At 34.0% G+C, this 26,002-nt stretch overlaps 2 protein-coding genes across 2 annotated transcripts; one reads left to right on the top strand and one right to left on the bottom strand.

Annotated features, from left to right (window-relative positions):
• The first annotated feature begins 12,025 nt into the window (after positions 1-12,025).
• LOC107898939 (uncharacterized) lies at positions 12,026-16,523 on the top strand. The gene is made up of 4 exons (XM_016824510.2): positions 12,026-12,293; positions 12,448-12,518; positions 12,859-12,945; positions 16,246-16,523. The coding sequence occupies exons 1-4, from the start codon at positions 12,182-12,184 to the stop codon at positions 16,267-16,269; spliced, it is 294 nt and encodes a 97-aa protein (XP_016679999.2). The 5' UTR covers positions 12,026-12,181; the 3' UTR covers positions 16,270-16,523.
• Positions 16,524-18,452: 1,929 nt separating this feature from the next.
• On the bottom strand, positions 18,453-21,928 carry LOC107898938 (pentatricopeptide repeat-containing protein At1g73710). The gene is made up of 2 exons (XM_016824509.2): positions 21,703-21,928; positions 18,453-21,600 (listed from the first exon to the last, which is right to left on the bottom strand). Exons 1-2 carry the CDS (start codon positions 21,770-21,772, stop codon positions 18,743-18,745), a joined length of 2,928 nt encoding a protein of 975 aa, XP_016679998.1. The 5' UTR covers positions 21,773-21,928; the 3' UTR covers positions 18,453-18,742.
• Positions 21,929-26,002: the final 4,074 nt, after the last annotated feature.

The raw sequence follows: 26,002 nt of genomic DNA, 5'->3' as shown, positions 1-26,002 counted from the left end.
GTAATGTGATGTTAATTATTAACCTTAAATAATTTTTTTTTGAATTTGTTCTCTTATTTAAATGTGCTATTCCTAAATAAATTTTTACTCACTTTTACATATGTTTGACTAAATCCCACCATAACTTATGTTCCTAATTTCTCAAAATTAATTGAAGAAATTAAAAAAAAAACTAATTCGGAATCAAAATAACTATTCTAAGTAAATTCAAGAAATGTTACACAAACAATGAGTGTGGAGTTTAGCAAGGTATTTGCCCTATAAATATGCCCAAAGTCTCATTCACCTTTCAATCGCATCCAATGGTTATTGTTGCGAGATTATCTAATGATATGCAAGTGTAAACAATCGTCAATAAGTAATAAAGTAGTGAGTTAAGAGTATCGTCTCCATAAAGACGGTATATGTAAGGCAAATCTTATAAAATTATCAATTGACAAGTTGATGATAGAAATAATTAAAAGTGAATTGAGTTAACTAATTAACCTAAATAAAATTACTAAGTATGCGAAACAAATAAATGTGTTAACACAAAATAATAAGCAACAAATCATGAGATTTAATTACTATGACATAAAGGAGCTAGAATAATTGCCTTCCCTTAACTTAGAATTATTAGAAACAATGCTAAAGAATGTTACGGCGGACCCGTGACAATTTTGGTGGTTTACTAACCCAAAATTTATAAGTTATGAAGTCCTACTTTTAACCTTTTAGTTTCTTTAGCATATTTCTATGTTCAATTAACTTCAAAGTTTCATATGCAAGCATCATACTCAGGGGTTATGCAAGGTAACAATATTGCTAAATATCATTACTAAATCAATCATTAAGTAATCAATCATGCACCATTCAAATAGTGTGTCCACTAATTCCCATCTTATTTAAATTAATAAATTAGTTCATATACTTCTCAACATTAATTATGTATGAGTAAGCAAGTTCATGATATTATTTGAATGAATAAACAACCAATGCACAGAACATGATCAGCAGAGTATTAATAACATAAGCTAAGGAATTGTGATCATTCTAGCATCAACAAAATTAAGTCATCGTCATTAAATTGAAAGTAAAAGAATAAGTTGCAATCATGTTAATCAACACTGAACAAAATAAAAGATTAAAAGAAAGGAAACTGTAAGCCAATTCCGGTAATTTTCCGTGGCACTGCTTCCGTTGCTCCTTCTTCTCTCTTTTCCTTTGCTCCTATGCACAAATCCTCTCAAGTTGCCGAAATTGGCTGCTCTCAATAACTCTAAATTGCTCTCTCAATTCTATATTGTTTTCTCTTAAAATGTGATGTATTGACGGATGGATGAATGAACTGTTAGAGTATGCCCAAAGATCAATCATGAGATGGTTGTAATAACATACTTGATTTAACATGTTTATTAATATAAGGCATTACCATTATTATTTCAGTTTCTTTTTTGTGTATATAAATAAAATGTTTTATAATAATGTCCTGAGAGTAATATGATTATTCTTAAAAGGTCCTTAGTCAAGTATTATTGTTGGATAGGACAACAATAATGCATTAAGACTAACATATAGTTGATTGATGATAAAGAGTTGTCATCGATATGGAATGTCAAAATCAATGCATGAATATGTGTGTTAGAGAACAACATATTGTACTGACCCGTTATGAGTATGTTTCTTGGATTATTATGTAATTTTCACAACATTACTCATAGTGATTAATATGTATATGATCCTTAGACTTGAGATCATCGTAATCCCAACATCGTGAGTTGTATATTTTGATACAGTCAAACGTACACCGTAAGTGGTTGTTCTATAAAGGCTGATGTTGGATATACCACGACCTATGTAGAGGGATATGGTTGATCGATATAGGATAAGTCCTTCCTACATAATGGGAGTAATATCTTAGGCCACTTGATTGAATGAGACTAGAAATGCATGGCCATGCTCAAATAAGTTGATATGAGATGTCATACTTATTTGTATATCATAGTCTACTTAAGATATCAAGGAACATGGAATGGACTATGCAAGTGTGACTATTCCATGACTTGTGTCCAATCCAGAGGTAAAGGACTTAAGGATTATTGCATGAAAAGTTAATCATAAAAATATTATGTCGAATCATGATTTCTTGTGACTTAGGTAGCAATGATGCATTGCTAGGTGCCACTCATTGTTTGTAACATTGGAATCGTTCTAGTATTACTGGTAACGTTACAAGAACCTACAGGGTCACACCCTATAGTTGAAATGAACGGAATAAAACATAGTTGGTATTGTGTTTGGTTGTCGCTTGAATTAAATTAATTATAGAATTAATTTAATTGGATAATCAAATATCGAACACATTATATACAAGGTTATTGTACGTATAATGAGAACATGAATTTTGTTAGTATATAAATTCAAATAAATATATAGTTTATCGAAATCATTATTATAATTAATGTAATTATAATTTTCGGTTTAAAACATAGTTATATTTATTTAATTTCTAGAAACCCTAAAAATAGATATAAAAATCTTATTTTTTCTTTGCTTAGGGTCTAGCAGCCATCAAAGAAAAGTTTTTCCAAAAACAGTTTTGGGGATTCCTTTCGTTCATTGTCAACTGGGTGAATTACGTAGAGGCCGGAGTCACGATAGGTTGCGGCTTGGTTTGATAGTAGATTAGATTACTCGTTGCTGACGCGTTGTTGTCCACTCAGAATAAAGATTCGGTAATTTCGAAACATTTATTTCACCTCTATTCGTTCCTCACACATGGATCCATGGTTAGGATCGCCGAATGTTTTAATTTTCTGCTGCGCCGTAGGGGTGTCAGCGTTCCAACATGAACGATCTCAAATGCTTGCCCCTATTTATACTAGTGAGCACCCCTTATCCTTTTACTATTTTTGGCGTCTCACCCTTGATTTTCTCCTTATAGGTGGACGATTTGCTTGATTCAAGGGAGAGGGTGGACGATTTTTCTTGATTTGGGAGAGGAATTGCTTGATTTTCTCCATGGAGGTTAGTGGCTGCAAGATTCTCTCCATGGCTGATTTGGTGGTCGAGACTAAGCCTCATGGATTGTTTGGGCTCCCCTCTCCTACTAGTGGACAGTTTAGGCCACCTTTGGTATTTAGACTTGGTCCTCATTGATGTTTTGAAGTCTTCTTGGTTGCTTTTGGCCTCTTGGACATCCAAGCTTGTAAGTCCACTTAACATTGGGTCAAGATGAAGCTATGGAGTCCAATCATGTTGTATTAAGGTGTCCAAAATGCATATTTTTGTGCTTGACCTCGTCTGTAACACCCCGAACCCGAGTATGTCGCCAGATTAGGGTTACTAGGCATTACCAAATAGATCACAGCTCAAAACAGACATTTATTTCAACTTATGATCTTAAATTAACCTTATCAATACATTTAGCCCGTTTAAATTTCAGATCTTAAATCACCCATACTCATCTCATTTGCGTTTAAAAAAAATTATTATCTAAGCTTAAACTATTATATAACGTATATCATGTATATTATAATTATTATGCAGTATCACCTAGTATATAAACTCCAACATATTTGGCCTAAATAACCTCAACAAATGGGCATGTATGAAATTTTTAAACTTCATAATCATGCACTCAAGTTACAAATTTCATAATCAAGCCAAACCACATTTATTTATTTATTCACCTCATGAACTATTCAGATAGCATACTAATCAAAATTTAACCATTCACACAGCCTAATAACATATATTTTTACACAAAAACCATCATTACAAAAAAAAAAAAGAGAGACCAAATACACCACTTCATTCATCATGCGATTATGCGCTTATGATCACTTTATTTGAGCAAATTTCTTTCACCTATATTGGAACATATCATACCATCACAAACCTAATCATACTAATTCAACCTTAAGTGATTACAATACTAGTATATACATTTACCTTCACTAATGAATATCCAAATTCACGTACACATCAAATACTAACTCTCAAATTATTTCTAATATAAAATTTCCTCAAATTATAACACCATAACAAAACCATCAATCAAACAAACATAGAAAATGCCCATTCTTGCATTGGACAACTGAACTTATATAATCAAAATTCCAACAAATATATATCAGTTTTACATTACTAAACTAAATTATACAAATATCCACCATTCAATATTTATTCCACAACTCATATTTCCAAAATTAACTAACTATCAAACCAGCTTTTTAATCTACCTATCAATTCTCCATACTGATTTATAACCAAATCTCAATCATATATATATAAATAAATAACTTACTTTCATAATAGTATCAAGTTCTAGCCATATATGCACAAACTTTAACATTATTACCAAGCTATATAACCAAACACCATATATATATCATGAAATCCACTTCTATAATAAACTATTGCCATAACCGAACATGCGTAGCATTAATATCAAAATTAAGCCATTTTCGCATGGCTAAATATCTACAATTCAAAACCAAGCATATCAAGCTAGACTATACATGCCATATGACATAAATACAAGTTTTCTTTCAAGGTACCAAAATAGATAGCGATGGTGTGATGATGTTCCTCAACGATCTCGAGCTCGAGCTAGCTTTCAAAAAAAATCTATAAAACAACAAATACACATACAAAGTATGCTTGGAAAGCTTAATAAGTCATAAGTAATTAAATTAACAAACGAACATTAATATGGTTATTTCAAGTAGGTCGAATACTCCCAATCTCAAACACATGTATTTATAATCACATTTAAACAATTAGTTCACAATGTCATATTATACAACAACACCTACCTTTATTATCAAACTTTATATAAACTTAAACATACATGAATCATTTAATTCGAACTCACGTTCGGTTTTTACCGTACCATTGCCCGTTGAACCGTTCGGAATCAAATAGGATATTTAGATAACTCGGAAAGCTCGTACAATGCCAACATCCCAGACATGATCTTACATGTAATCAAATATCGATGCCACTGTCCTAGACAGGGTCTTACACGAAATCATATACGATGGCAATGTCCTAGACATGGTCTTACACGTAAATCTCAAATCGATACCAACGTCCCAAACGTGGTCTTACACGAGATCACATATCGGAATCCTATGTCATGACATATGTATCCTATTTATTCCTATGGTTCGTACGGGGCTTTCGGACGTCGTAATTCGATCGAATCAAACTCGTAATTAATTCTCCCATGCTCATATCAAATTCGACATTTACCCAAATATATTTAATAATTCAATTCAGCACTTATAATTTATATTCGAAATTAACAGCATGTATTTACTATGAACTTACCTCGGATGAAGACGAACTGACCGGGACGACTATTCGACAACTCTTGATTTCCCCCGATCCAAATCTGATTTCTTCTTTTCTTGATCTAATAAATTCAAATTTGGCTATTTAATAACACATTTCATTCAAATTTATTCCAAAAATATATAAATTGGAATTTGCATTTTAACCCCTAACATTTTACATTTTTTACAATTTAGTCCTTATTTCACAAAACACAAAATACATATACTTTAAAAAATATCCTAGCTTGGCCGAATATCCCTATAGCTTATATAAGCCCACATATTTCATTTATTTTACATTTTAGCCCTTCAATTTTTTCATTTTCACAAATAAATCCCTAATTTGGACTTTTATCAAAAATTACTTAACAAAATTTAATAATCTATCAACAAATATTTATTTTTCATCATCAAACAACAACAAAAAAAAATTCTCATCAATGTCAATTCAAAAAATACACAACCAATTCAAAAATTAAGACATGGACTAGCTAGAATACGAAGCAACGATATCAAAAACATGAAAATTATCAAAAACCAAGCAAAATACATACCAAATTTTAGCTTCCAAAGTGCCGAATGCTTAAAATTTGTTCTTCAACTTTCGGCAAAAACAAAGCCAAATGCATGGCATTTTGTGTTTTGTTTTATTTAATATTAATATTATGTTATTTACTAATTACTATTTTAACCTTAACTAATTCATTTAAAAATCTACTACCATATGTCCATAAAAGTTCACTCATACTTTCATTGGTATAATATCAACATAAGGACCCCAAATTAGAAAAGCCATAACAATAAACCACTTTAAAAATAGCTAGCCACTTTTGCATTTTACGCGATTAAGTCCTTTTTCACAAATCGGTACACAAACAATAAAATTAATTCACAAAAATTTTACACATGTCAGCTCACATACTATAAGCACAGAAAATAATATTAAAATATTTTTTCTGACTCAGATTTGTGATCCCGAAACCACTATCCGACTAGGGTCTAAACCGGGCTGTTACATCGTCGGTCCAAGGCTGCAACAATGCTATGGCGTTGCACATCAACATATGAATTTCTAAGTCTTCATTTCCTCCTAATGCACCAACTACCTTCAAAGATAAAGAAATCACATATTTAGCATAAAAATCAACCAAGATAGCAAATTTGTCCTAGAATTACTGAGAAATATAATAAAAGTTACAAAATTTGCTATCACCCACTCATCATTTACATGAATTATCGGTCTAAAAAGTAAAAAAAATAACTCTATATTCTAGAGTTATCACACTCCCAAACTTAATTCATTGCTCGTCCCAAGCGCTGATATTTAACAAATGCTGAAAACATACACACCACACTTAAATAGAATTAACCCTCTCACAAAGTCATGCATTAGTGAAATTATGCTCTCAAATTTTTCAAATATGTAACTCAGATGCATATATCATTCAATTTCTCTCACGTATTAAAGTGCTAACAAAATTATGAACTGAATGTCTTCTCCTCATGAATGTGCACTTAGTTATTCCCAATCAATTTTTAATTCCCTTGATTAAGCTAAGCAACAATCTTAAGGTTTAAATTATGTCTTCATATGTTGAACTCGGTAATTCCTTTCCACTAATGTAGTAAGCATAGTAATCTAAATCAATAGGGCTTTAACAAGATTGTAATGTGGCTTGGTTCAAGGTATGGAAATAGATGGATATTTTTAGGCTAAACAACCTTGAACTCAGCTTACCTTGGGCCCCTGAAATGCAATCATCCCCTAAAATACCCAAATTTTATCTTTTCTTAATTTGGAAGTATGTGCTCACTGGTACCCCTTTTTACAATTTCTAAAGTTTTTTTTAGCATCATATCATATAGGGTACCTGCTTGAGCATACAACTACATATAAATTAGCATTAAGCACTTGCAATAAGCACCCAATACCCCTATCTAACTCCCCCAAAATTAAACACAAAAATGCCCAAAACAAGCTGAGTCTAAGGTTTGGAGGAAAAAAAATAAAGACAAGTATTTAAACAAAGGATGACTCATTAATGCAAGGTTTTAAAAAGAACAAGCCATACAACTCAAATTAGGTCTTCAAGGGATATATATTTAATAAGGTTGACTCGAAAGGCTTAAATGATTCAAACAAAAATTTGCCTAAATCCTTTTTAAATCGCTATGCCTCCTAGGATTCCGCATCGAGGAGATTATCAAGTCAATTCTAAAGACTTAAACCTTCATGCATGTTCAGTTTTTTCTAGAGAATTAAAATTTCATGGTTGAGTGCATACACAACCACTAAGATTTATATTCGTATCACAACTCAGTTAACATAAAAATACTTGAGGTAATAAAGATTTATACCTGTACTAGAGCTAACATTATTATGCAAAATTAATTAATGTTGAGCATCCTTTCACTTAAACATACCTTTTTGTGAGTATCAATTCCCAGAAAAGAGGTCATGCAAAACCAAGCATGGTCCACCACCCCCAAACTTAAGAGAAGCAATTCCCTCATTGCTTAAAAGCATTTATTAAAAGAGAAAATTTGAAAAAAAAAATGAATGTGAACTGTGCACCAGGTAGGATCCCAAGAAAGAGAAGTGAGTCGTATTTGACTGCTTAAAAACTAAGCTTTTCCTTGCCAGAGCTACAAGACCCTTTCTCTTTTCCATGGAGCGGCATATTGTGCCAGTAATGATCCCAGTCTAGGAATGGGTTCCATTGAGAACAATCCTTACAATGTTGTTCACTACTGGGTTGGTGACAAGCAGGAGACATTTTTTGAAGTTATGAGGAACTACTTTGCAAGTAAAGATAAAAACTACAAAATGGGTCGAGGCACAGTGGTGGTGGGGAGGTTCGGTGGGAGAGACAAAGGGATGGGGTGGGTGTGGGGGAGGGGAAGGGGAAGGGGAAGGAGTTTTATTTTATTTTATTTAATATTAATATACATATTAATATAAAATTTAAATTCATTATTATAATTTTTTACAAATTTAACAAATTGATGTAACTGTAGTGGTGAATGTTTGTTTGAATCGAATGAAAAAATTTCGTGTTAATCGAGTTGACGAGTCTTATTTTATCATCCTAACTCGATTCGAAATTTTTTCGAATCGAGTCAAATAAAATCAAAATCGAGTAAAATTGTTTGAGTTAAATGAAAAAATTAAACATTTTAAATTAAAATGTTGTTACACTATAACTAATTACATATTAGAGCACATAAATTTGAAACCATATATATTTGAAAACTTTTTAAAAGAAAAAAAAAATAAGATACTTTAATATGATAAATTTGAATCATTAATTAACTTATTTAGATCCTTAAAATTTTTATTTTAGAAAAAAATTTAAATTTATAAATTTTTTTATATATTCTTTAGAATTTTTTTAAATTTATAAATTTTTTAAAAATATAAATTTTGGATTTTAAAAAATATATATTTTGAATTTTTGAAAATTATTTTAATTTTTTTAACTTTTTGTTGAGAGAGTGATCAATTTGCTCATTTTTAAAATTGATAGGGACAAAAGAAGTATTTACATCAATTTGCTATTCAAATTATTCGAGTTATTCAAATTGTAAAATTCAACTCAATTTGAACTCGAAGCTTGAATTAATTATTTTAGTTGAATCAAATAACTCGAATTACTCGAATAACTCGATTCAAGGTAGATTTCAAAGTCAACTAAATAAAGAGTTAGTTACAAGAATTATTGAATTGTGTCAAAGACAATGGAAGGTAAAGATCCAATATATCTCGAGGGAGGCTAATACGATTGCATATACTCTTGCCGGCTCGATGAAAATCTGTAACACCCCTAACCCATATCCGTCACCGGAACAGGGTTACGGAGCATTACCAGAGTTTACATATAAAATAAACAGACACTTCACATCATTTAACATTAATGTCAGAAACCAATAAAAAATCAAACATATTGTCCCTTATGCGAGCCCTCGAGGCCCAAAATACGCATTAGAAATAAGTCGGGACTAAATCGAGTACTGAAAGAATTTTTTAGAAATCATTAAAAATTTTTCAAAGATGCAGAGGACACGACCGTGTGGCCAGGCCGTGTGACTCACACGGTCAATAGACACGCCCGTGTCTCAGGCCGTGTGGGCTTTCGAAATAGGGACACACGGCCGTGTCCCAGCCCGTGTCCTTACCCGTGTAACCCTCTGACTTGGGTCACATGGCCGTATGTCACACATGGCAGAGACACACGCTCGTGTCTCTACCCGTGTGGACGAAAATAGACCATTTTCCAAGCCACATTTCTCACCCAAATTGTTACCAACCTAGCCTCAACAAATCACACATCAACAAGCCATATCAATGCGTTCAACACAAACTAAAATCAAGTCGTAAACAAGCATTATCACCACATATAACCAAATATGATATTAGGTCCCTTAAATGTTAAACTAAAAAAATGTCTAAACTTACCTAATTAATTTTACCTAATCTAGTTACTAAAGTTCACTATAATTCAAATACATGCATACATACATATATCACTCATACTCATATCACAATATACTTCATTCTCATAAGTTGGTTATTTAAACAAAATATCAATCATAATATTTACACAAGCCAAACCTTGACTAAAACCACATAAAAGTCTATACATGCCATATAAACCATATTGAATGTTTCAAAAACCACCAGAACAAGCTGGATAGTGTGACTTGAGTACTGATTCAATCGTCCAACCTTTCGAAAATCACAAGGACATTAAACAACATGAATAAGCTTAATGAAGCTTAGTAAGTTCGGCGGGATAAATAAAAATCTTACCGAACTAACTATAATAAATTAAATAATAAAATTATTCAAGATAATTCCCTGTCAATCACAACTTCAATCAATAAATACATCCGTCTTCAAATTGATACAAAAATAATTAACATGTCTTTCAAAATTCGATAAATCACCTTATTGAAATTCTTTCATTCGAAGAACGACTGACGGATAAGAGTACATCGTTAATAGAAGCTTATAAGAGTTGGGCCTCCCAAATGAGCCGACAGAAGCTTAAAAGCTGAACAGAAGCTCGTAAGAGCTGAACAGAAACTCATAAGAGCTGAACAGAAACTCATAAGAGTTGAACAGAAGCTCGTAAAAGCTGAACAGAAGCTCATAAAAGCTAAACAGAAAGTAAAACACGAGAGTTCGCAACAAATGTTGAACTCCAGTTTACTTGGGTAATTTTTCGATATCTTCCTCCAATACTGTCATACGCCGAATCACGAATATACTCAAATCTTGCGTTCCATTCAAATCAAATATCCAATTCAATATTACAATTCGAACAATAAATTATTTCCAACAATAAAATATATGCTTAATACCAACCATCAATTTATACAAATATTAAAGTTTAACCGTACGAACTTACCTGGATTGAATTATAATAATTGTAGAAGTTCAAGGACTATTCTGCTATTTTTCCTTTTTTATGAGTATCTATGGGATCTTGATCTAAAATATAAAATTACTCATTCATTAGCATAAATTTCCCTTTCAATTCACTTCACAATTAATACCCTTTTATTTATTTTTTTTGAATTTACACAATTACCCCAAACTTCTACAATTTTTTTTTTTTGCAATATAATCCTTTAATTAATTAATCAATCTATCAAATTAACTAATTTTCCTCAATCAATAATTTATTAAAATATTCTACTCCATTATACAGCCCCTAATAAACCAAAAATTCACTATCAAACCCTAATATTTTAACATTTTCACAATTTAATTCTAAAATCAATATTTAAAAAAATCACTTTATAAAATCATCATACAGCACAATCAAGGCTCTAAATCTATGTTATTCATCAAAAACATCTAATATTCATCAATAGAAACTTCCAAAAGTTTTAATAAAATAAAAAACTAAGGTAAGATTTAGTTGGACCTAATTGTAACAATCTCAAAAATATAAAAATTAAAAAAAATAGAAATTAAACTCACATAAAGCAAAAATAGGTAAAACCAGCTTAAGAAACTCTCTCTATGTCTGTTTGAACCAAAATTGAAGAAGAATTACATAAAATATCTTCAATTTCAATTTGTTTGATTTAATTTCAGTAATATTACAAATTTGCCGTTAATTGACTTTATTAACTTTTTTTTCTCCTTATACCGCCTCATCTTTTAACTTAGGCAGAATTGTTTCTTAAGTCCTCCCTCATTTATTAATTAAGTCATTTAGTCACTTAATTATTATAATTAGTAAGTTTTGTACCTTTATCAATTTAGTTTTTTTTAATTAATTAACTATTGAAATGTTAAAATTTTTCAACAAAACTTTAATATTACTTTAATGGTACTCCGTAAATATTTATAAAATTATTTATAGTTCGGTTTATAGAAACGAGATCCCGATATTTCACTTTCTAAAACCATTTGACCTAGAGTTTTACCACTTGAACCTAATAATTCATTATAAAACATAAATTACTAATTCAAAAAATTTTTTAAAACCCTATTTGACTTGTAAATATTAAATAATAATATTTACGAGCTTACTCACCAGATTTGGTGGTCTCGAACCACTATTTTCGACATCACTAAAAAATCAAGCTGTTATAAGATTAATTATGAAGAGAGAATTCTGCATCCAGATTTGCATACGATGATTAATGTGTAATTATTTTATTTATAAAAAAATTCATTTTTTTAAATCGAAGGAATGATTGACAAACGAAACGATACCGTTTCAGTTCCATTTCAACTTTACAATAGCTAATTTCTTCAAGTTTCTAGTCGTCTCTTCTCTCTCCCATTTCCCTTGTAAAAACAAAACATCATCGATTCCTTCTAAAGAAATAACCCACGGAAGATGGCTACTTTGGCGGCGGTTGCAGCTCGTAGAGCAGCTACTCTAGCTCGAACACCCCTTCCATCTCAACCCGCTTCTCTCATTCCTCGCCGTGGTCTTGCCGGCGCCGCAGGTATTCTCCATTTACCTTTTTTTTAAATATATATATATTTATAACCAATAGAGGTAAAATTCGTCTCTCGATTCCACTTCAGTTTTAATCTCATTTCACCTTAGATCCTAGATGAAACTTGAAACTATAGGATCTTACAAGTTTTCTTTTGCAGATCACCATGGACCTCCAAAGGTTAATTTTTGGCAAGACCCAATGAGCCCATCTAAATGGAAGGAAGAACATGTTAGTTTGTTTACTTCCCCTTCATTTTAATACCCTAGTTTCAAGATTCTTTTTTTTTCCTGTTGTTTCACTTTGCAGATTTGGGAATTGGGGTATTTTGATTTGGTTTTGTTTACCTAATTCAAGTCCTCACAGTGGTCAATGCTACATTTTATTCATTTGAAGTTACTCGATCTTTTTTTTTTCACTCAATATCTTATCTTATTGTGTACATATTCATACTTCATAGGCACTGTTTCTCAATCAGTGTAATGCATGTCGACTAGAATATAAATTAAGGGAAATTAGAGTAGGCGTAAATATTGAACTGTATTGACATTTTTTTGGTATGGTTGTGCAGTTTGTTATCGTCTCTTTAACTGGTTGGGGTCTGCTTTTCTTTAGTGGATACAAGTTCTTCACTAAAGGCAAAGGCAAAAAGGAAGAGGTACCTTCCTATACTCTGGAACTTTGCTATATTTGAATTCTTCACCAAAGAATTTTTATTTTGTTAAATGATTTTGTTATGGATTAATTTTAAATAAACAGAAAAAAAAGAGAGTTAAGTTTATTATGAATAGCTTTATGTTTAGGGTTTTAATTCTTCATTAATTTTAAGAAGCAAACGAATTTATTTGATAAATAAAGATTTTTTTTGGGTACCGAAACAAGTATACAAACTCTACACTGTGGGATCAGTTTGCACACAGGGTTTGAATGTTGAACATGGTGCCAACAAACTTGAAACCACGTAAGTCATTGCCACTAGTTTAGGAGCTTGTGCAATAAAGAAAAGTTAAAGTTTATATTGAACATATTTGTCTTCATTATTTTAATTTTATATTACATTAAAAATAATCAATTTCATTGTTGATACACAATTTAGGTAATAGTTAGGGGTAAGTAAGAGTTGGTGCAAACTGGCTTAATTGACACATTTGGTTAAGTCAGTTATTTTGGCTAAATAGATTTAGGGTTTGGTTAATATTATTTTAATATATTTTAAATATATCTATAATATATATAGTTTAAATTAACCCAACCCAATTATTTTAACCAAACCAAACCCAATCCAATTATGATATATATTTAAATTAAACCCAACAAAAACATTAACTAAAAGTAAAAAACTCAAAGCTAATTTTACCTGTGCAAAATTATATCTTTGTAATAAAGAATTATTTCATTTCTTGATTAATAGAAATTAAACTCATTTTTAATTAATTTAGTTAGTGAAATATAGCAAATAAAATTCTATTAATTGATTGAACTAACTGATGTTATGTCGGTTCAGTTAGGTTAATTAAGACCTATGGTAGTTGGTTAGTTGGTTAAATTTGGCGGTGGTCGGTTAAGTCGGATAAGTCAGGAAAATCGACCAAACTAACTAACAACCAAGTATTCTCCCCTGTTAATGGTGGTTGATGATTGTTTGCATTGTGGTGTCAAGAGCCGATGAGTATAGCTTTGGTGATTAAGGAGAAAGGTCCTATGTAAATTTGGCGGTGGTTGGTTAAGGCGGATAAGTCATGAAAATCGACCAATCCAACTAAAAACCAATTACTCTCACCTAGTAATGGTGGTTGATGATTGTTCGCATTGTGGTGTCAAGAGCTGATGAGTATAGCTTTGGTGATTAAGGAGAAAGGTCCAAGGTTATAGGAGTGTGTGTAAAGTTCTAGTGGAGTCTTTTTGTCTTAGTTGAATATGGTCAACGATGAAGGTTTACATACCTTAGAGTGATTCTCTTGGGACAGGTGTCTTGCTAGTGAAAGCAACTAGTTGAGTCGTAATGGGCCTCCAACACGTGCACTTGGATGTGATTGGGAGGTCTATACTCCGTTGTCTTATTAAGGGGACGCTCAAGTGGGGTTGGTGTGACTTGGCACTTGTACACATGTTATGCATGCAAGAGACATGTATCAATCAAAGCAGTAGCTTAGACCTTATAGAAATGGTGGTTCTATGTTGTTTGGCAAAGTAGCTTATTTGGATGAGGTGTTCCCTCTGTTATAGATTGGGTGAGCTCCTATATTATACGACTGTTCAGGTCTGGAAAGAATTGCAGATTGAGTTAGACACATTATTTTAAACTAGACTTGGAAATAGGACTTTTGTCTGAATATGAAATGGAAGTGGTGATTGATCTTGATGCTCAACTTGGCAACAAATGGTTTAAGATAGCTTGTCATCTTCTTGGAAGAATCAATAAAGAGATAAGAACCATTAGAATACTCACATCAAGTAAAACTATGGAAAGGGGGGTCGATCCTCTCACCTATAAGCCATTATCCATTACTGAAGAACATCCCAAACAGCCTACAAAGCATGACTTCAGGTCTCAAGTAACGGACAAAACAAAGGTACCCGAAACATGCTTAACATCCACAATAAATTAAGCAAAGGAAGAAGACCCAATGCAAATGATGATGATGAACCCATGAAATTTTGATCCCTAATTGTGCACGATCAACTTCTTGTTGTCACCCTCCCTTGTCCCTCGAAGAATTGCTATTCCCCACTTTTGAATTGCCCTTTAATGATTACAACACAAGTTATATATGGAATCACCCAAGTAAACTGACTTGACTAGAGAAGAATATGAGGAGGAGCTTGCCAATTTATGATAAGACATAGGACCACCATGCCTATAAAGTCTAGGTCACTTCTTTGATCAACACATCTCTTGCATACATAACACGTGGGCAAGTGCCAAGTCACATTGACCCCGCCTAGGGACCCCTTAACAAAACAACGGTTCTTCCAATCACATCCAAGTGCACGTGTTGAAGGTTCACTATGATTCAACTAGTTGCTTTACCAAGACACTTGCCCCAAGATACCCACTCCAAGGCTTCATTGACCATATTTAACTAAGAATGTAGACTCCTTAGAAATTCTACACAATTAATCCTAACTTTCCTCCTTGACCTTTAGAGTCATCCTCACCGTTCTTGGCTCCATTTTGCGAACTGTCATCAAACCACCATTACCTCAGTTGTGTATCAACATTTATATTAATTTAATATAATTTGCGTATGGAACAAACTTCACATGTTAGTATAACTTTGGTTAATACACACTTTATTTGTAAAATATACTATATATTAAAAAATATAGAAAGCAATGAGCATATGTATGTGACACACATTTATGTTACTTGAACTCTTCATTTTTCTAAAATACTTACATCTGACATATATTCAGAGTTATGGGGTATGATTCTCTAAATATATAAAAGACTTGGAAAAAATTGAGTATAGACATGTTTGTATCTAACATATTTTTTAGTCAGGATAACATAGATGCATATGACAAGAAATAGTAGTATGACAAAAAGTAAATGCGAAATTTGCAACTATACTAATTTTTAGCCCACTTGGTCACCATTCCATGAGTTTTATTATTACCTGTAGTGAATATCCAGGTCCATAATTTAGAGTTATCATGATAACATGTACTTTAGTTTAAAAATCAGACATTGTTTTTCATACTATATGAGTTTATGTTTTGGGGATCAAGTGCAGTCGATATGCCTGGTTCCCTGCCACTCTTCCCTTTCGTTGGTTTCCACCTGGATAACCCTCTTTAATAGAGAATCCAACAGGGAATTGGTAATAGGGTTGCTAAATCTTTTCTAAAAGTATTATGGGGAATGCCCAAGTATAAAATCAAATTCTACTTAACAAGGAATTTCTGTATGGTTACCATGGATGTTCCCTTCATTTGAACTTATGTTTTGTTGCAGAACGCGGTGGAAGCAACACACTAACGAGGTTGGAGTTTTTATTTTATTTTTATAAGATTTCAAGTAATAATGTATGGGTGGAACTTTCATGTCCTTGGGATGTTTTTATTGGCAAATTATTCAGTTTTCTTGTTCATCATTTCTTTTATGACCATTTAGTAAAACTTGGAGGTCCGTTGTACCTGTTTCTGTGGGCATAGGATGTAACAGTTTCTTGAAACTCAAAATCCGTCTGTTGATGGATTTGAAAAGTTAATAATGAAGTATGCTTTTGTGCATGTCGTCCTGGTTTCTGATGATCGTCCATCAACTTAGAAAAAGGTAAAATTAGTCTATAAATTCAGTCTTCTATAGAAAAATCCCACAGGCAGTCTAAACTATTGAAAGCCTTACTTGATCATAAAACTAACCACCAAAAACACTTGAAAAGTTCTGTCCATCACCAAATGTCAATTCGAGAACCACTAACATGTATCCATCACCTCTCTGATCATTCACTGCTGCTTTGCTCACTGATCACTCCAATGTTCCACCATTCATTTGGATTAGGATTGTGTTATTTCTCCCTCTCAGAGGATCTTGAATCAAGTGGATGAGGATCCGCTCTTCTAAATTCTACATTCCTTTTGTTGATGAGATTGAGATTACGGCATTCATTTCCATTGTTTTATGATCATGCATTGTGTAATCTTCAGACGTTTTTTAAAAAAAAAAAAATACATTTCCTAAACTATCTTTTTAAGTCCCTGACCCCCGAGTAAATATTAAGGATGACAATAGAGCGGGGCGGGTTTATATTGCCAATTCTACCAATGCTCTGCAGCTGGCATGTTTGTCCTCACCATTTACCTCGTTCCATGATAAATATATAACCATGATAAATATATAATCTTGAAAAGTATTACTACTTTCATGGGTGTCGTGTTGAATGCATCCATCTATGTCCTATTTTATTTTGTTTTAATTATATATACAAGAATAAAATAGGAATTTGTATAGTGGAGCATCGCGAGGTAGATACTCGCAGGTCAGAATAGAAAATCCAGCTTGTATTGTCCCGTGGCTGCTTTTCAACAAAAGGTTCTACTCTATTCGGAGCAGATTAATTTGAAATTTATTCGCTTTCAACAGTATTGGTTTAACTAGATTACATCTGATGATATTTCCTTTTCTCTACTATGTTTAGCAATAATAAATGACCTACTTGTTTTAGTATTATATGGCGAGATTTATTGGTTGAATCTTATGGACATTTTGTATTTCTAACTCTGTTTAGATTATATCTTAAAAACCAGTAACTTAAATTTGTATAAATTAAAGATGAGGTACATGTGATTTTGGCTTTAAATGACAGTTATTTGATTGATGGTCACCAATACATGTGTTTATGTTGATTTTGACATGAGCTCATTCCTTTCCTCACTCCTAACGAATGTTGTTGAGGTAATTGAGTCAAGTCTTGTAATATTAATCCTTAATCTTTCAGATTATTTGATACACGAGAGTTCTTAATTTGAATTAAGAAATGATCATGTTTTTATTTAGGGTACATGATATGTCTTGAACTTGGTAATTGTTTTCATATTAGGATTTGAACTTCTTTTTGGTCCAAATTAGGCCCCAAATTTAGCAAATGTTCCCATATTGGGACTTCAACTTTGTTTTTATCCAAATTAATCCTTGAAAATCCTAAATTCAAACATTAATTTGAAAACAATTGTCAAGTTCAAGCTCTAAATGTGGGAAAAGTTATCAAGTTCAGGTTCCAAAGAGTGATTCAACTCTCATCTAATAGTCAAGTTTCCAGGGCAGGAATCGAACAAATGCTGTTTTTGCACTGTGTTCTTTGACATCATATCATAGTAGTCGATTTGTTTCAAAATTTTGTGAAATATGTTGCTAAGTGGATAATGTTATAAAACTGAACAATCATCGAAAATTCTGCCACCTTCAGGAAATTTTTTGTATATACGCACAAAACACTGGACAAGAGCTGAGCTGGGTTGAGGCCGCCTTGGGCCATGACCATGTATGGCTGACAATTCATTTCTGCCACTGTTGCTTATTCCTTCGTACAAACATCTTTGAATGCCAATCACAATATTCCACGGCATCCAAGCATATATAAGTTGAGAAAAATATAGCAGCTATTAATTGATGCATTCATGGAGGCCCAAGCTCAACACCCAAATAGAATTACGAACAACTCAGAAAAACATGCTTAATTTTGGTATAAATTGAAGCCACTATTTACATTCTACCTTCTTCAATCACTTTTGACTTCTATTATCTACACAACTAAATCTTGGAAGCTTTTTATGTTGCTGTCACTCTACAGTATACACCCCATCGGAGACAGTTCAATACATTTGAATACGATATTGGATTCTAAGATTCAAGAGAACATACCGTGTTCTTTCCTTCGACCTTGGGCTCTCCAAATAATCTTTGCTTTTTGAGCACAAATTTCATCTCTTGGTAAATATATACTTGAATTCTACAGGTCGAGAACAATGTCTTCGCTTTTGCTTTCGCCTTCAATCTCAGACTCCGAATAATCTGGTCCTTCAAAAGCGAATTTCATCTCTTGGTTGACTAATTCAGCAAGGTCTGGCTTGTTAGCATCTTTGTATGCATCCATGACAGCCTTAAACAACGATTCGTTAGGCTCAATCTCTCCGAACTTTAGTTGGCTGTATATTCTCTTCACACCTTCCAACATACCAGCTTTCCCATAACAACTCACCAGATTAATATAAGTAATAATGTCTGGCTCCAGACCATCATCCTTCATTTTCATGAACACGTTCAAAGCCTTGTCAATCTGCCCTGATGACCCGTAAGCATATATCATTGCATTGTACACAAAAGACTCGAGAGGTATTTCCGCTTTTATGATGGCGTCACAAGATTTGAGTGCATAAGCATGTAAACCTACTAAAGAAAAAACAGTAATGATAACAGCTTGTCTTGCATATGGTTTCCCTTCCTGGTATGATGATTCTAGTTGTGTTACGGCTTCAATCGGAATGCCTCCCTTCTTGAGTGACGTTAATAGTACATTAAAGGTTCCCATGTCGGGCAAAATCTTTCGGTTAATCATTTCATGCAACAATTCACCACATCCACGCAACTGGCCATTCGTGACATAGCATGCCATCACCTTATTGTATGAAGAACAGTCCCTTAACAAACCAGACTGTTTCATCTCATCTGCAACATCAATCGCTTCGTCGAGCATACCCATGCTTTTGTACAAATACATCATAGCTGCAAACGAAAACCCATCCGCGCTACCAGTTTCTTTCAGATTGTCAAAAACACATCTGGCTTCAGATACCATCCCTAGATCCGCGTAAAGATTTAGCATACTATTTGATGCAACAATATCCGGACCACCCTCTAGATCCTTAATCTTTTCGTACGCACGTTTTGCTCCTTCCAAACACCCGACCTTGGTATAAGCCTTAATCAGCGAAGTTAGCACTATCTTGTTTGCTGATATACCAGATTCTTCCATCATGCGAAAATATTGAAGAGCTTCTTCAACACCACCAGTTTCAGCAAATCCATCGATTAAGGACCCAAAAACAACTTCATTAGGCTTCAACCCTGCACTGATCATTTCTTGGTACACATCAACAGCATCAGAAAGCTGGCCAAGACGGGCATAGCATGCAATAAGAGAGGAATATGTTTGACACTTTGGTTTTAATCCTGCTGCTCGCATTTCACCTAAGAGGTCTCTTGCATGATCCACTAAATCACCTCCAGAAAACATTTGAATTAGGGAATTATAAGTGCATTCGTCAGGCCAAGTCCCATGATTCCTCATGCTCTTGAAGAGAGAATAAGCTTTATCGTAAAGTTCTGCTTTGCCATAGGCTTTGACCATGACATTATACTCGAGAACACTTCTGTTCTGCCTCGGATTATCTCTTTTGCCATAAAATACAGCCTCAGCTTCAGACCAAAGCCCCCTTTCAGCATAAGCATCTATAATTGCAGCACTTGTTTTGGATGAAAGCTCATGATCCAAAATGAACTTTTCAAAAAGCATCTTTGCTCGGTCAAGCAGTCCTTCAGCAATATACATCTTTATAATTACAGGAAGAGACTGCTCATCAATGTGAATACCAAATTCCTCCATTTCTTCAATCACAGTCTCCGCTTCTTGAACCATATTCCTCTCGCACAATATATGAAGAACAGCTCTGTGAGTTACAATATCAGGGAAAAGACCTACTTTTCTGATTTTCCTATAATATTCCAGGGCTGCTTCAATATTTCCTGCACCAGCATACAAAGACAAAAAGATGTTATAAGTCTTCGTGTCAGGAGGTATTCCCCTTTCTTCCATCTTAGCAAGCAAGGATTCAGCCTCCAATAAATGACCATGACTTCCACATGTAAAGATCATAGTGTTAAAGGTGATCGTATCCATTGCCACACCGGATTTCAACATTTCAGCAAACACATCCGCAGCATCTTTGAGGCGATCTGCTTTTCCATACAAATCAATCAAAGTATTGTATGTAGACGTTAGTCGTGGCTTTCTCACAGAACTTTCTATATCTGGTGAACCTGAAGTTCCCGAAACAGGACTTCTACCACCTGTCCTGAATAGCTCAGTGGACAGAAACTGCTTAAAACTAATGGCTGAACCAGACCCATTGTCTAAATCAATCATCGAATCCAACTCAATATCATTCAAGTCCACCCTCCCAATGCACCAATCCTTATAAAACCTATCTGCCCTATCAAAATCCCCAGCATCCTTGAGAACCCTAACAACCGTATTCATGGTTACTTCGTCGGGGTAAAGTCCCCTAAGTCTCATATGCTTAATCCACAGCAATGCTTCTTTCACCATACCAGCCTTCCCATAAACATCAACAAGCATACCGTAAGTATTATTCGTCGGCAAGACACCATTTTTCGCCATTTCAATCCAACAAAGCCTCAACTTATCCCATTTTTGAGCTCTCCCCAGTGCTCGAAGCACGATATTATAATGAATTACATTCGGCACATAATCTTTCAATGATTTGAAAAACTCAAAAACACGAATAAGCCTCTCACAGTTACTCTGTTCTTTGAGTACCACAGTCTGTTCTTTAGGACTCAAATTCTCACAACCCGAAGCAAGGGTTTTCTCTAAATCCTTATCGGAAGCCAAAGACCTAAGAATCGAAGGCAAAACACCTCCATACCTCTTCTTTTTAACATTACTCGAAGAACTTCTAGCAGGCAAAAACAGGGTTTTGGGATGACAGTGTAGCTTAAACTCTGGATGAAACCTACATCCTCTTGAATTCAGCATCTGGGAATAAAAGTTTACGCTTGTACGTAGTCCTAGCTCAAGCAAATTTAGGTTATTAGAAAATCTTGGGTCAGTGAATTTAAACCCGGTAAAAGCTCTAGCAACGCAAGGAAAATGGAGGGGAGGGAACTTACTGGGCAAAACCAAGATGTGAGGTTGGAAACTTTCACGACCCAATTCTCCTGAACTGTAACTCCGAATCATTTTGTGGGTATTGGGGGTTTTCCTTTGGGTGGGGTTTTCGTGGGGATTTAGGGTTTTAGGGTGAGTGCATTTGGTAGGGTTTTGGTGGTGCTCCGCTCAGCTGGACATTGGGGTTTTAGCATTTAAGGCGAATTGGATTTGGAGTTAGCACGTCAGCATTTGCCACAAAGGCCCAAGAGTCGGTGTTAGGGTTGGTATTGATTCGGTTCGGTCGAATATTTTAATTGTTTATATAATTAAATTTGATTGAATTTGGTTCTCAATTTTTTTATATTAATTTTTAGATTTATTTTTTTAAAAATGAATTTTATTTTATGATTTTTAAATATTATTTAAAAAAATTTTAAAATCTTTTTTATAAATATTTAAAAAATAAAATTTAAATTATTTTCATCATTTTAAATACAAAATATTTATTTTTATATTATAAAAAGTAAAATCAATTATGTATTAAATAATTTTAAATTTATATTTCATAAATTATGTTTTATTTTTTTGACAAACATAAATTATCTATATATCTTGATTCGGGTTGATTTTTAATTTTACATTTAGTGTTACCAAAGTGAAACCAACACTCGACAGGTTTACAAAAGCGAATGTATGAAATAAGTTAAGTCTGTCAATATTTCATTAACAAATGATTGATCAATTTAATTTAACTTTAAATCGAATTATCTAAAATAATTAATTTAATAAAAACTGATAAAATTGAATGTATGAATTAAGTTAGTTTGCACTGACTTTTGCTCAACCACAACCAATAAAATTAAATTATTATTAGAGTGATATTTTCTAAGTTCAGTAAAAAGTGCAACACAGTTTTATTTTACATTAATGGAGGTTTGTTGTGGTTTTTTAGAGGTGTAAAGGGAATAAGGTATCATTAAGAGTATTCTTTCAAAATTGTTGGATAGGGCAGTGATGCAAGGAGTTTTCAAGTTTCATCCTAATTGTCTTAGAGTTCATCTTACTCATCTTTCATTTGTTGATGATCTTATTTTTGCAAAGGGCACAATTAATTTAGTTATTGGTATTTGGTGCATCCTTCAAGAGTTCTACTATTTTTCTGATTTGCAACTTAATGTTTCTAAGACAGATCTTTGCTGCTAGTATGACTGAGGATGATCAAGTAATTGTGCAAAGGGTCACTGGTTTTAAGTTGGGAAGGTTGCCTGTAAGCTATTTGGGTTTGCCTCTGGTTTCTAGGGAGCTGTCTATTAACGATTGTAATTCTCGTTTGGAGAAAATTCAGGCAAGAGTTAATGGTTGGGCGACTTAACATCTTAGCTATGCTGGCCGGTTGTAGCTTATCAAATCTGTTATCTTTAGCATTCAGGCTTTTTGGTGTAGACAATTCTTAATGCCTGCAGCTATGCTAAGAAGAATTAATCAAATCTGCACCAGATTCTTTTGAAAGGGGAAAGATTTTGCAGCTACTGGTGCTAGAATTTGCTGGTAGTCAAATTTGCTTACTCAAGGCTGAAGGTGGCTTAGGATTGAGAAGCTTGGTTGACTGGAATAAGGCTTGTATTCTACAAAAAATCAAGGCCCGTCTTGCTGGAGAGGGCTTCCTTTAGATTGCTTGGGTTCGGGCTTATGTTTTGAAGGGAGGGAGCTTTTGGGATGCTACTTGTAATTCTGCCAGTAGGTAGAATTGGAGAAGATTTCTTAAGCTAAAAGACATTGTTGCTAGGTTGTCTGCTGGCAATATTGTTACTTCAAAGATTTTGGAGGAGGTTCGAGTTAAAAATAATAAAGTTCCATGGCATAAGCTGATCTGCTTTGCCTTGCATATTCCAAAGCACTCGATGATTGCTTGGATGGCTGTGTTAAATAGGCTTCCAACTAAAGATAAGCTTTCTTCTCAAGGTCTCAATGTTGATACGGTATGCTTATTGTGCAACAGGGCTGATGAGTCTAGGGATCACATGTTTTTATTTATTTATTATTATTGTGACTATTCTAAGAAGATTTGGGGTTATTGGCTCTTGGAGACAAGAGCTTTCATGGGCTATTACGCGATTTAAAGGTTAGTTTCTTATCGTTAATATTCTCAAACTTGCTTAGAGTGCTTTTATTTACTTTATATGAAAAGAGTGAAATGTGCTAAGATTCAACAAACTCTGAAGAATTGATAGTAATACTGCATTAATTCTTTCCAAGCTATTACATGTATTTAATACAAAGATGAGGATAGTTAGTTAACTACCTTTACTAACAATTTTGTAACTAATTATACTAACAGTAACTAACTAACTGAATATTTATTTACTCTTGATATACCCCATACTTATTCACTTTCTTCTTCACCAAAACCTACTAATTCATGTCAACAACTTGAAGTTGATCTCGAAATCTAGTGAACACTACTGCGGACAGTGGTTTGGTTAATATATTCGCAATCTGATTGGAAGCAGGAACATGTCCTACTTGGAGCATCCCAGCTGCCACCTTCTTTCTGACAAAGAACACATCCAATTCAACGTGCTTGAATTTGGAGTGCATAATAGGATTCCCTGCTACTGTAATCGCAGCGGAGCTGTCACACCATATCATTCCCTTGTTTGAAACTGAAGCACACAACTCAGTTAATAGGGATTGAATCCACACCATTTCTGCAGCTACATGAGCAACACTCCTGTATTCTGCCTCTGTTGTAGATCTGGAGACCACTTGTTGTTTCTTTGAGCTCCAAGAAATTGGATTCCTTCCAAGAAAGACACAAAATCCGGAGGTCGACCTACGGTCATCAACATCCAAACTCCAGCTAGCATCTAAATATCCTTCAAGCAGAAACTTGGAAGCTCGAGTGAATTTCAAGCCATAGTTCAGTGTCCCTTGTAAATACTTCAATATCCTTTTGACAGCTTTGTAGTGCAAGTTCAAAGGCTTATGCATGAACTGACACACCTTGTTTACTGAGTAAGCTATGTCAGGTCTGGTGATCACCACGTATTGTAAGGCACCAACAATGCTTCTGTATTGATGCTCATCCTCAACAGGACTCCGTGCAGCAGTTGACAGATGGCGTGTAGTGACCATTGGTGTTGGCAGACCATTTGATTTATCCATGGATGCTTTCCGAAGTAAGTCTCGAATGTACTTTGTCTGAGACAGGAACATCCCTTTAGAAGTGTAGCGAACCTTTATGCCAAGAAAATAACTCAACTTTCCCAGATCTTTTAAAGAGAACTTAGTATTGAGCTCAGTAACAAATTGATCAATAGCCTGAGAGTCATTCCCAGTGACTATAATGTCATCGACATAAACTAAAACATAAAGTAACTGAGCATCTGACCAAATAATAAAGAAGGAGTTATCAGCTTTGGAGACCTCAAACTTTGTGGCTACCAAAAAATCTTTCAACTTTTGAAACCAAGCCCGAGGGGATTGTTTAAGACCATATAAAGCCTTTTTGAGTTTACAAACAAGCGTCTCACCATTTACTCCATGTTGTTCAAACCCTGGTAGCTGTAGCATATAGATGTCCTCACTCAAATCCCCGTTCAAAAATGCATTGTTGATGTCAACTTGTCTAAGTGGCCAATTCAGAGACACTGCCAATGCAAGAACTACTCTGATTGAGGTTGGCTTAACCACAGGACTGAAGGTTTCCTGAAAATCGACTCCAGCTTCTTGCAGATAACCCTTAACAACCATCTTGCCCTTGTATCGAGCAATTGAACCATCTGCATGCCTCTTGATTCTGAAGGTCCATTTACAGCCAACAGCACGTCGACCTTCAGGTAGAGATACAAGGTCCTATGAATGATTAGCAAGCAAGGCATTATATTCAGCCTGTGCTGCTGTTGTCCAAGCAGTGCTTTGAAACGCTTCAGTGATGGTAGTAGGCTCACTCTCATCCAGGACAGCAGCAAAAACATTGAGCCTAAAAATACCACTATTGGAATGAGTCTGCATAGGATGGTTATTTACATGCACAGGAGCTGATGAAACTGCTGCATTACCTTTAGTCTGATCAACAACTATAGTGTCCTCGGCTACTGCTGGGGAGTCAGGAGAAACACTAGAAGGCAAATGAAAAATATGCGACTGTCCAGGAGAAGATACGTCATGCAAGACTCTGCCTGACCTAGGAGTTGCATGTGCCAAAGTATGTCCAGAAGAATCCCAAGCTACAACCAGAGAAAGTATAGACTATTGATGAAGGTCTCTCATAGAATCAACTGGAGATTGCGGGCAGAAACCATCATTAAAAGGAAACTT

Source organism: Gossypium hirsutum, chromosome D04, assembly GCF_007990345.1.
Source record: "Gossypium hirsutum isolate 1008001.06 chromosome D04, Gossypium_hirsutum_v2.1, whole genome shotgun sequence".
Classification (NCBI taxonomy): domain Eukaryota; kingdom Viridiplantae; phylum Streptophyta; class Magnoliopsida; order Malvales; family Malvaceae; genus Gossypium; species Gossypium hirsutum.
The sequence above is the reverse complement of the archived record's forward strand: the minus strand, read 5'-3'. Positions and strand labels throughout refer to the sequence as shown.

Bases quoted from the DNA above. Each gene is read 5' to 3' on its own strand.
- LOC107898938 (XM_016824509.2), bottom strand. From the start codon at position 21,772: ATGATTCGGAGTTACAGTTCAGGAGAATTGGGTCGTGAAAGTTTCCAA. The intron at 21,601-21,702 runs GTAAGTTCCCTC...TGCTTGAGCTAG, and splicing joins TCACATCTTGGTTTTGCCCA to GACTACGTACAAGCGTAAAC.
- LOC107898939 (XM_016824510.2), top strand. From the start codon at position 12,182: ATGGCTACTTTGGCGGCGGTTGCAGCTCGTAGAGCAGCTACTCTAGCT. The intron at 12,294-12,447 runs GTATTCTCCATT...TTTCTTTTGCAG, and splicing joins TGGTCTTGCCGGCGCCGCAG to ATCACCATGGACCTCCAAAG. The intron at 12,946-16,245 runs GTACCTTCCTAT...GTTTTGTTGCAG, and splicing joins GCAAAGGCAAAAAGGAAGAG to AACGCGGTGGAAGCAACACA.